Genomic DNA, 12,229 nt, shown 5'->3' with positions numbered 1-12,229 from the left:
AATAGTAAAACTTGCTTTGTTTTGTTTACTTGAGACTCGACGATAACAAGACTTATTTGCGATTTGCATTGTGATCGCTACTCACTACTCACTTCTGTTGTGTTGTTACACACTGATACTGTATAATAGCTTAATGTCAAACAATCAGTACGTGCAGCCATCATTTGTAACACATAATTATGCAATCACCCCAGAGCAGGCGCCAGCAATTAAATACGGAACTCTATATGCTTTACACCGACGATGTCGCCTTAATAATGTGATGACTCCAGTTATCATTTTACTACGATGAGCTGTCCCCATTATTAGCCAATTCATTCCACCGCACAGTTAAACGCCCTACTAAGGAAGAATATATTGCGGCATCGATCATCATAAGTATCCTCGTAAAAAGACCCGTTGAACCGCCTTGCTTCCTTTGTTTTCCTAATTAGAAATGATGCTTCCAACTTCACTTGCTCTCAATGGAACCAGAGAGAATTGTCTTCTCAAAACACACTTGAAGGCATATTGGAGGCCTGACTTGAAAATTGAAAATGTTGGTAGAAAAAAAAAAGCAGGACAACACTTTGAAATGTTTTTGAAGACACCTCTTTGTCATTTTATTGTCATCCAGATAAAGCCAGATAAAAAAAAAAAAAACATTCAACAAGTACTACAATAAATGTATAAGCGCAGTCAAAGAAATAATGCACCAAGAATTAATACGGCTTTTAAAAAGTCTATTCTTCAGGTCGTGACTACACAGTCCATCCACAGATCATCTTAATAAGACTGATGCTTTGCAACCAACAGCTATTATTCATCAGATGAAATGGTGTCTTGGGTGTAACTATTGTCCTGCCTTCTCCAAACTTTATTGCGGCTTATGTTGCTTTCCAGCAAGGCACCATTTACCAGACAAAGGGCGATCGGAATATTTGTTGCCGCTCTTTAACTCCATCCTATATGGCCACCACGTCTCCCTTTGAGTGAGCCGAGAGCCTATAAACTCAGCCAGTAAATTATTAAACAGCAGGTGATAAAATGTGAATGGTGTTGCCTGCGTGGCCATTATGCATTTTTCCACCGTTGTGACTCTAAAAGCAGGCTGAGCTTGTGCAGCAATCACCATTTTTTTCAAGCACAGCCAAGGGTTTAGCGAAATCTGACCTAAGACTCCACAAATGCCATCGTATATCCCATGCGGCATTTTTTATTTACAGGTAGAGTGAAGTAAAACTATCAAAATAAGTAATATTTTGTCCGGTTTTAATTCAGTCAATTATGCATTCTACATAAAGAGCAAATAATTTAATGACGACAAAATGAATTTGTCGTCGAGAGTTCATCTTTTTTCATATGCTAAACCATGGACCTTTTTTTCATATCTAAAGATACTAATACACAAATGTTCATAGTTTGAAATAATTTTAAATAATGCTGTTTTTCAATTCATTATCATTTGCTAGTATCAAATATTTCTCCATAGTGAATGTTTCTGTTACAGAAAACTGAATCTGTGAAATTAGGTTCTACTGTTCTAAATGGTAATTTATTCAACTGCTGACAATAAACAAATATCCGCCGCCTCTGTTTCTTTCCGTCTCAGGAGAATGCAGCTGTCACGACGGCTATTCGCCGGATCTTGTCCATAAACACCTCTGTGTTCGCAGTGACTGGGGTCAGAATGAAGGGTAAGCACCGCCTGCATATGGAAATGCACCTCATTAGCTTATATAACATGTTGTTCTCTTAGTCTCAAGAAAAGCAACCAAAACAGTATGGATGGCCATAAAATTGATTTATTCTTTTCGAAATTATAATCGTGATGTAGATTGAGAGTTGATCTTGAAGTTAGCGTTTTAACAGTTTGGGAATTGAACCTATAAAAAAGTATATTAACATATCTTGGAAAACGTCTTACAAAAGTTCTTGAAACAAACTTGAATGTGACCTTGGAAAGCATGCACAAACCCAACGGAGCGGTCAAAATAATTCAAATGAGCCACGCACCCAACTGCGACAATGTTTAATGTTTCACATTGCCGTTCACCTCTGGCTGTCACTCGCTGGATCCTGTCCAGCCTTGGATCGAGTTCCCATTCACCATTTTGTAGGAAGACCGGTGACAGACGGTAATCTTAGCCACGTGCAAACACAGCTTTTGATACGTCTGGTTTATTTACATACCATAAAGCGTGTCCCATCTGCTACAGTAAATTCTGCCCTCGTGTTGTACGTGTGCGGTTGTGTGATGACATCACTCCTTCTTCTCCAAAGGCCTTGGCCGTATGCTAACCTTGAGAAAGGCTACGACCTGGTTACGGGCGAACAAGCCCCGGAAAGAATTTTCAGGTGAGTTGTGGGCCGTCTGATGAGTGCATGACCTCCACTGACCAAATTGTGAGTAAGTTGTTTTTCGGTATGAATTTGTGAGTGTGATGGAGCATAAAGATGCCTGCAGAGCAACAGACACAGCTGGCTGGACACGATAATGCAACTCTTGTCAGGTTCTACTCCCACCCCCACCATGGTATTTCTGGTGTGGAAAAAAAAACTGCCTAAGGGCTATCCCAGGATGGGTTCATTGAAATGTTGCATTCACGATTGTTATATTGACAGCAATCAGTAATATGTTGTACCGTATTTTCCGGAAAAGGCGCACCGGACTATAAGGCACACCATTAATGCATCATGTCAGATTTTTAACCGAAATCAAATCATTCTCCATTTTATCTTTTTTATTTCAACTTCAGACGCAACAAATTACTTTATAATCACAAAATAATGATCCATAGTCTTTTTGGTTCATGATTCATAGTCTTCAGCGGGACACTTATGATGACAAAATATTTATCCATAGTCTTTTTGATTCATGATACATAGTCTTCAGCAGGCCACCTATGATTGATTTTATGACACAATGCTTCGGGCCAGTTTAAATTTAGGAATTTGGTCCATATATAAGCCGCACCGGACTATAAGGCGCACTGTCGGCTTCTGAGAAAATTTTAGGGTTTTAGGTGCGCCTTATAGTCCGGAAAATACGGTAATACTTGTGTTATTTCAGCAGTGATGTAGCCCAACATTTTATTTAACTGTGTGAATGGGCTGTTTTTTTTCATCACTAACATACACTGTTACAAAGTCGTACTTAAAATAAAACAGATTTTGGATGTGATTGGTTAATTCTAAATCCTCAGAAGAGTGTGTTGAAATGTTATATAAAGTGTAGCTTTATTTTTGTTGATAGCTATTCAAAAACAGCAGCTTGCAAATAATCTTTCATATGGAGACTTGTTGAGAAGCATTCCTGAAGAAGCTTCACACAATGTCTTCCATTTTCTTCCTGTTTCCATAAGTACTAGTTTAGTTTTAAATTCCACTTTCACTTTGCATACTTTGTAACAGGCAGGTAACATTTCTTAACATTCTAAACACTACAATGGATTTAAAGAATCAGAAAGAACTGGGCGTGGTTGGTACAACTCGTGATTGATTAAGGCATTGATGAAAATGTGTAGACCTTTGCTTTTGTCCTTTTGGTGTATGTAGGGTAAAGATGAGGGTGGAGACGACCGCCTTGGTCTTCAGTTCCATGGCGGTTGAAAAGAAGAATTTAATCTCAGCAGGGATTTGGCTTTACAGATAGGAAGCTCTGGAAGAAGCCAGCAGTGCCTTCCCTCGGATGAGCTATAAGGGTGGAAAAATAGCAGCGTGGAAAATTTGCCACATAATATTTAAAAGTCTGTTACGGCTAGATAGTTTTCCCGATGCTCATGAGGTGCTTAGATTTGGCATCTGAGGAGATGATTTTGGCAAGTGGGGCATCTTTGATGCTGCATATTGTGATAAGAGTGTGTGACCTGAAAGACTTTTGATTAAATATATCTTACAAGATTTTGGCTGAGAACATCTGAGCTAATGCTTTTTTTTGGTCTTTTTTCACAAGTGTTTGTCTCCCACCTGCTAATAAACATCAAACATCACATGATGAAAAGTCTAGTCATGCCTCGTGCTCTTGTTGAGGACTCATCTTGTTTCCTTCCTCCTGCACGTTGGACTCCTGTGGATTGTAATCTTTGTATTTCCTCCTGAAGCTTCTTTTGGCAAAAACAAACAGCATCCTTCTCATTTAAATGTGTTAAGGTATCTTGTTTAGTTAACTTTCATTACAAACTTTGCAAAATAGCACAACTTCATCAGGGCAACACAGCACACATAAATCTATTTTGTTTGATCAACAGTGACAAAAATGTACCATCGAAATAGCGGCTAGTGCTGCAAGCTAACTCGTGCACTGCAGTTCATATTTTGGTGCTGGCTGAAAGGATGTCTAGTAAAGCATGCCGACTGTTTACATGACTCAGTGAAGAATTATGATAGGATTTGTCACATAATCCAGGTTTTTTTTCCCCCTGTAAATTCTGATTCAGCTCCACATTTTACGAGTTTAAGGGCATTTGAATTTATCACTATCAGCAAAACTAATCTCTAACTTTATGACTGTGCTGCAGGCAATCTGTCATCATCCATATTGTGAATGGTCTGCATTTTCCGGCGTGCCCTTTAGACATCAACATGGTGTTGTCGCATGCTCATGTTTGTCCAAGTCGTTTTGGGTTGTTGTTTTTTTTTTTGCTTGAAATGTACGTCTCGTGATTGTGCTAACGCAGATCACTCTATAGTCTGGGCCAAGGCTTGTGGCTGCCTGTCAGCAAGAGCTTTGTGGTGCCGCCGGTGGAGCTGTCAATCAATCCTATCGCCAGCTGCAAGACAGACGTCCTGGTGACCGAAGACCCGGGAGAGGTCAGGTGAGTCGGAACCGGCTTGTTTTTGCTGTACCACATCATTATAGACTATTCATATTCATTATTAATCATTGAAAATGCTTTGTGTAAGATTTTTTACATTCATACATCATTCTTGAATTCCACTGACACTTAGAAAATAATTAAACAAATAGCATTTTTATTGCAAATGTATTTATTTATTTATTTATTTATTTATTTATTTATTTATTTATTTATTTATTTATGTATTTATTTATTTATTTATTCATTTGACCCTCTCTATTTAGGGTATTTTACCTAACTCTTGTAAATATATATTTTTTTAAATACATTGAATTTTTAAGCCTTAAAAAATCAACTGTGCATTTAAAAATAAACTAAATATGAAACCCGAGACTAGTAAAAACTGTTCAAATAATTTTAAAAGATCAATGGTAACAAAAATTGATATCAATATCTGTATTTTTTAAAAGTGAAGACAATTTGTAACAAGTATTGACAGATGTACAATTTGTCTTCGGGGGCCACATACAATGATTTGGCGGGCCGTATCTGGCCCCAGGGCCTTGACTTTGACACCTATAGTTTAAGGTCTCCAAAATGAATCTTCAAGCATTTGAAGGAAAATAAAACTCATCAACGGCACTTTTCTACTGTAAGTGCAACACATTTTAGTTTTTTATTCACACCCTATGTACAATATTTCACAATTCCCTTTAAACTACTAATTGTTTATATTTGAAAGAGTATAATACCAAGCGTGGCTGTATTCATCTCAACATATGGTGGCATTCATTTCCTATTTACAAACTTGTTAAAGACTGTTTAATATTACCTCTGGAATGCAGAATTCCCTCTACATAAAGAAGTGCCTGTTAAATTCTGACCTTCAATGGGCTTTGCAACCATTTGTAATTGGCATATGTATGGCTTCTGTTTTGAGGCGTTATCTGCTATTGAAAGATGAGTACCTTGAAAAATAACACAATAGAAATATTTCTTAAGCCTAGCTGCATTGTAACTGAACAGAAAGTTGAATGTGATGCATTAACATGTTTGAATCACATTGGAGACCATGTCAAAATGGAATACAAAGGTAAAGCCATTTATTTTTTATGCAAAAAAGGTATAGTTTTCATAGGCCAGAAGAGGACAAGCCTTTGGTGTTCATTGAAATCACTGCCTCACTGTGTGGACACATTCAGACTATAATCATTTTTAATATGAGACAGGATGATAGAAGAGGTAACATTTACTCTTGAGTTTTAATGACTTATTAAAAGCCCACTTTCTAGTAGCACTTGTTTGAGTTTAGTATCTGTAACATCTCTCTCTCTCTCTCTCTCTCTCTCTCTCTCTCTCTCTCTCTCTCTCTCTCTCTCTCTCTCTCTCTCTCTCTCTCTCTCTCTCTCTCTCTCTCTCTCTCTCTCTTCTCTCTCTGCAAGTGAAAGTTGCAAATTCTGTGCCAAAAATGACAAATGTTTCAAAGGTTTGCAGGTTTATTTTAATCAACATAAAGTTGCAAATGTAATGTCATATTAATTTTTTTCCAATAAATAAATATTATAGTATAGCTAACAGCATAGTTATAGTAAGTACTAAATCTTGGAGCGTGATATTGAAAAAATACATAAATATAATATAATAATATATAAATAAAAGTACATATGGAAAGGATCTATCTTGGGCCCTCAGGTCAAGGAATATATTCATATATTTTTTTTTTTGTCAGTTGAAAGAGATACGCCAGAGTAGCCAAAGTTGTATGTCATCGTGTGATGAATGACTTCAGTCAGTGCGATCAAGCAAGACATCAAAATGTACCATTAGTCACTGTGAGTGACACCAGAAACAAATACATAAATCTTACCCGCTGGATCTCAAAAAATGTGCATGCTTTTATTTTGTCACTGCAATCTCACGACTGTTTTTCATCTGCTGCTTTTGCCCTCACTCCCGATGAAATTTTTTAGGTTGTTGTTTATTTTTTAAGAAAATGTGTGATATTCAACACTAGTCAGCATATTTGCTAGGGGCATTAATCAAATACAGGGGGCAGACCAATAACACACTCTGTAATCATGCCGGCGCACTGCTCTAACTTTGGGCAGTATCCCTCGCTCATACATCATCTGCGCAAGCAAGAGGCATGCACGGAGATTTATAGCAGTAGTACATTAGTCACTGTTTAGATGCAGTGAATATGCTTTGAGGTCAACTGAGTTCCAATGGAATTGATCTCACTTTACCCACCGTTTGGAAACGCTACCTGGCATAAGTCTTTGTCTAGTTGATATAATCTAACTTTAAGTTCTTTGTGGCAACAATAGATCACAAATTGTGTTTATGTATGGAAAAAAAAAAACTCCTACTAGTCTAAAGGCAATATTCCTTTTTTTGGGAAAATGAATTAAGAATTAACCCTCTCAATTGAATCCATCTCAAGGAGTGACCATTTTGCCACTTTGCTGTCAATTGAAAATGACATCACAGTTGCTCAGGTAACGACCAATCACGGCTCAGCTAGCAAATGTCAAATGACCAAACCCAGAAAACAGGTGAGATGTTAGCAACTGCGATGTCATTTTCAATTAAGTCAGAGTATCACCACAAAACAGCACAACAAAAATGATTTACTCACATTTTTTATTTTTTTTAATCACTGCTCAGGTGTAATTTAAAAAAAATCTAAATTAGACAAAAAGACAGCCATTGCCACTTTGTGGGGTAGTACCCAATTGTAATTGTTTCTATCTTCATAGTGGCCCATTTCTGTGCACATTTGTAACTTCTCCATTAACCAAAGCTCTACTCACTCTTTCTTTTTTTTTTAAAACCATATTCATTGAGGTGCTATAGCTAATACCTGGTCAGCCGAGTGTGTCCAGCAAATACCCATTGTCCCTTGCGGTTGCTCAATGGTTAGAAATAACTAATTGTGTTCATGTGCCTTAGCAGTGGGTTCATAACTTTGCTGCAGTCTCAAATAAAATCTTCCTCTCGACCGTGACTAACATGCAAAAAAGGAAATAAGAGAGCGAGCGTTGTTCTCAACAGTTCTTCATCCTGTTTCTTTCCAACCGATGAGTCAGTGTCGTGCATTTCCATGCAGTTTGCATCCATTTTCATCACCATCACATGTACGCTTTGAAAATGTCTCAAACAGAGGTGAGTAGAGCGGAGCCAAGCGTGTATAGCGCAGTTGAAGAAGAAAATCTTAATTGTATACACTTCCAACAGATATATTAGAACTGTTTAGATAATAGGTGCAATTTAATAAGATAACAAAACATCATCCAAACTGACATTTCTTTTTGTTTTTGGAGTCTTGAATCAGGCCTCTTGATTGTTCATTTCTATCTTCGACTCACTATGCAGAAATCCAGTTAGTATGCACCTCGCAGCTGAGCCAAAGTCGTTATTTTTTTGGCCTGCCGCACTTTCCCTACCCTGGGTTTTTCCTCTATATTAAAGAGTCATTTGTCAGCACAGGGAGGTCCTGGCAGAAAGAATTGATGTCACGTATTGGCTTTTTAAATTTGCGACTATTGAGAAGCCGAACAAGAAGGACGTTGGTAGGCATAGAATGCGTGTCTCGGTTACATAAACCATTTGTTTACTGTTCTAAGCATAAGTTCAACCTAGAAAAGAGGTTTTGGGTCATTATTTATAAACACAGTCATTCAAAAATGGCCTGCTTGCTACAAAGTTTCAGAATTCAACTAAATAATTCTGCACATTTTTTTGGTAGCAGAAGTGGACAGAAAGTAATGAGATGTTCTGATAAAAAATATTAGAGGATTGCAGATTGAATTATGGATTTGGAGACTTGTTTAAGAAGAGTCAGTATTGGGCTTAACTTCAAAAGTCTATATCCTAAGCATTGCAAATAAGTTTTCCTCTGGGAGGTAATTTTGAAAAAACATTCATCGAGAAAGCAACTTAAGGCTCCAATTAGTGCAACGTGCAAATTATTCAGTCCTCTTGGTCCTTATTAAGACTAAAAATCAACAATGATTGTCAAATATGCAGCACATTGTTTGCCTTTCTACTCAGCAATCAAAATTGAACAAACATTTTATTTAATACTGTTCAGGTACAGTTTTGCTCAACATCCATCTCGAATAAAAGTCTTAGAGGGGGCATGATATTCAAAGCTGCCTGCTTAAGTGATGGTATTCAAATATTTGGGTCTCTGGAGTACTTGCCAGCCCGTCATGTGTGAAATTAGTGTGAATCCGAAACAGGGCAGACCCCAAAAACATTCCGGCATGGTTGTTAAAAGACAATTATAACGTTTATTATTATTCATGATCCTTGAGGTATTTGGACTGAAGCATGTCAGACATTTCAGACACCCGGGACCTGTTTTAATTTAGAGAGAAGTGGCATAAATCCTTCTTTGAAAAAAAAAAAAAAAAAAAAACAAGCCCGAAGTGCTTATCCATAGTGGAGGGGCATAACTGACTAGGATTTTACAGTTCTCTAAACCCACCCATGAATGTTTATACTGCCGTGGTGAAGTATTGATCAATATACTTGTGTTGTTTGTCTCCGGCGTCAAGTGGTGATCTCAGTATGACTGCAAATGAATTTATTCTAACTAAAGTGTGAACTTAACATGAACCTAGTAGAGAAGATGTTTGTTTGAAAATAAATCTCAGTTCCTTTTAAAATACATTTTAGGCTTTCATACCGCTAGTTCACAGTCTTTGGTCTAATTCAGGTAATGTAAACAATGTCTGTGTTAGAATCCTAAAAATACGGCACGACGTGATATTGCTCTCTTTCCAGAACTGTCACGGAAATGTAAACATTGTAGAACAAAATAGGAAATTGACTTTTTGTTGACAGCTTTAATAATCCTGGACGATAATCATTGCATGGTGGCAAAACAAAGGAGGTTAAACAAAAGCAAGGTAGCAAATTTAAAGTGGCATAAACTGCCAACACACAACATGTCAACTGTCTAATCCGTTTCCTAGTTACGTCACCATAATGATTTTCAAGCTTGGTCGGCGCATATCAATAACACTTTGATTCATCCGGTTCACTGCTGATGGTATCGCTAATGCTGAGCACTTGCTCCGTAGAAGAATACAAAAGAAGCTGATTTCAGGGTCGATTAGTGTGTATGCTTTGTCCATGCCATGGTTGCAACGAAAGATTGTGAAAACATATTTTTTTTTACATTGAAACTTACTGGTAGCTCATTGAAAGTCCTTACAAAATATCTGCCCCCCAAAAAAAAATCCTTTACTGATAACCTTGCAGGCATTTGAATAACATACCACACTAAGTTAAGGTGGTTCAATGTTATTTGACATCTTTTTTAGTCTTTTATGCAGGTGCAGCAGATCTTGGAGTAGACCCATTTATTCACTGTGGTATGTTCAGAGTTTCTTTACTTCTTCAAGCCTTTTCATTTTATTCTCCAAGTAAAGGCCATCTACGAGGCCATCAGTCCTCATGGCATCACACAACAGTATTGAATGGGAGTGTTCGGTACAGAAGAGTTTGTACTGTAGCTTTCAAGTATGCTCCAACTCGCTGAAAGGTCAGTTTCCAACCAAGTGCTCAGATACCTTTCATGTGGCCTCAGGGTGATGTAGTACAGGCAATCAAATTGAGTTGGTAAATTGGGACTTGTGTAATGAGAGATTAGGGACAGGTACAAAATCCAGGAAAACAAATAAATACTAAAACCAGTTTTGTTGGCGAGCTGCTGGGCAAGTCACAAAACCCTCCAATCTGCTGAATATAAGGATTATGCACAAATCGATAAACCTTTTCCATTTAAAATACTTGAAGTGAGATAAAGCTTATTTAATTCTGCGGTCAATTCAAATGAAAAAATAAAATACAGAATGGTGGAATAAATCATGTACAGTGAGCACCGTGTATAAAATGACAGAGGTGGCAAAAAAAAAAAAAAAACACTCACTGTACTTAGATAGCAGTGGAAAACAAGACTGATAAAAGCAGAAGCGTGTTTTAACACCTCAAGGAAAAATTTGGAAAAAAACAATTGATGCGTCGCTGTCGAGTTGACTCAGGGTAGTAAAGTTCTCTTTTTAATTAGGTCTTGTTTTGTTGTGTCTTTCTCAGCCGAGGTTGAAAAAAAAAAAAAAACGGGGTGCATTTTGACAGCTAAGTAAAAAGTAAGAAGTAAAAGGGGAAACAATTGATAGAAAATTACTCAAGTCAGTACCTTGAAGAAATCTACCCTTTTTTTTTTTTACTTAATTGTGAATTTTTACGATAATTTGTTAAAGTGTAGTTTGCAAAATCTTATTACGAAGTGAATATGTTGGCAAGCGATGGATATTTCCTTTTACAACTTCACAGCCTCGGACAAATTAACGGCAATAAAAAAAATACGACAGAAGACCATGAAATTCTCCCTCCTCAGCAGTCCGTCTGTCTCGCCATCATTTACGATGTTATAGATGTTTATAGAGTCAAGTCACTCTAAGGACACTGGGTGGTCTGTGTTGCTTGTTGTTTCTTTACAAATCAAACATGGAGGGGTCGCCCACCCCGTCAGCCATTCTGACAGCAAGTTTATGAAGACATGCCAGGAATACTCATGTGAAGCTTGTCAGTCTCAGTTGAAGTTAGGAAGAATTTAAAATGCTCGTTTGATGTGATTCATTCATAAGACTGTTTCATTTATTGATTATTAATGTTGCCGCTTAAGAAGACAATCTCAGGTGTTTTTTTTTTTTTTTTTTTTTTTTTTTTTTGCAGATACTCTGAGTGAGAATACGTGTAGTTACTTTTCCCTTTGATCGACTCGAAGAACACTATCAGAGCTATTAGAGCAAAGTGGTAGGGGGGCCAATACTGCACATTCTGAACCCCTTTAAATTGGACTTTCTTTGCCTCGTTACAGCTACACAATTGGGTTTGGTTCTACTCGCACCAATTTTTTCACTTCTTAAAAGTACTGCATCGATTTGGAAAAAAAGAACATGCCTCATCCTGCAGGACGAGACAACCCAACAAAAACACAACAATGGAAGAGACCGAAGGTCACTTGTGTTTATGTTTCTGGCATAAACAAACATGTTTTTGGGTTTTTTTTCAGGAAAAGACTCAAGGCAATAAATATACCGCTGTGCAGAGTCTAGACTGTGGAGTAAAATATTTAAAGCACAACAGCAAGCTAATGTTAGCATGCATTTGGGCACTTGGGGGCCTAAATACAATTTTAGGCGAGTGATATAAATAAAAAAACATCTTAAGTCATTAAAATCTTACAACGGTTCACATTACGAAAAAATTACGCATTCTACATATCCATGCAACTATGAGGACTTTGTTCAAGTTTGTGGGAGGTGTGTCAACAACAGCATTGCCTCCTGTTACGAACTAAAGAAATGGCTGAAGGGAAAAGCTGTCTATACATATATCTCCTTCCTCATGGATTTTGGGGTTGTTTTTGCAAACAA

At 37.3% G+C, this 12,229-nt stretch overlaps 1 protein-coding gene across 2 annotated transcripts in view; it reads left to right on the top strand.

Moving 5' to 3' along the window:
• LOC125979904 (astrotactin-2) overlaps positions 1 to 12,229 on the top strand; it is a 150,406-nt gene that overhangs the window by 76,981 nt on the left and 61,196 nt on the right. Inside the window, exons 8-10 of one of the 2 annotated variants that reach the window (XM_049738757.2) lie at positions 1,592 to 1,676; positions 2,263 to 2,337; positions 4,671 to 4,796. In XM_049738757.2, coding sequence (XP_049594714.1) covers positions 1,592 to 1,676; positions 2,263 to 2,337; positions 4,671 to 4,796 — 286 coding nt within the window. Of the gene's footprint in view, positions 1 to 1,591; positions 1,677 to 2,262; positions 2,338 to 4,658; positions 4,797 to 12,229 lie in introns of both variants that reach the window. The other variant, XM_049738755.2, reaches the window with a different exon arrangement.

This window comes from Syngnathus scovelli, chromosome 13, assembly GCF_024217435.2.
Source record: "Syngnathus scovelli strain Florida chromosome 13, RoL_Ssco_1.2, whole genome shotgun sequence".
In the NCBI taxonomy this organism is placed as follows: domain Eukaryota; kingdom Metazoa; phylum Chordata; class Actinopteri; order Syngnathiformes; family Syngnathidae; genus Syngnathus; species Syngnathus scovelli.
Note: the sequence above shows the minus strand (reverse complement) of the source record. Positions and strands in the feature narration are given on the sequence as shown.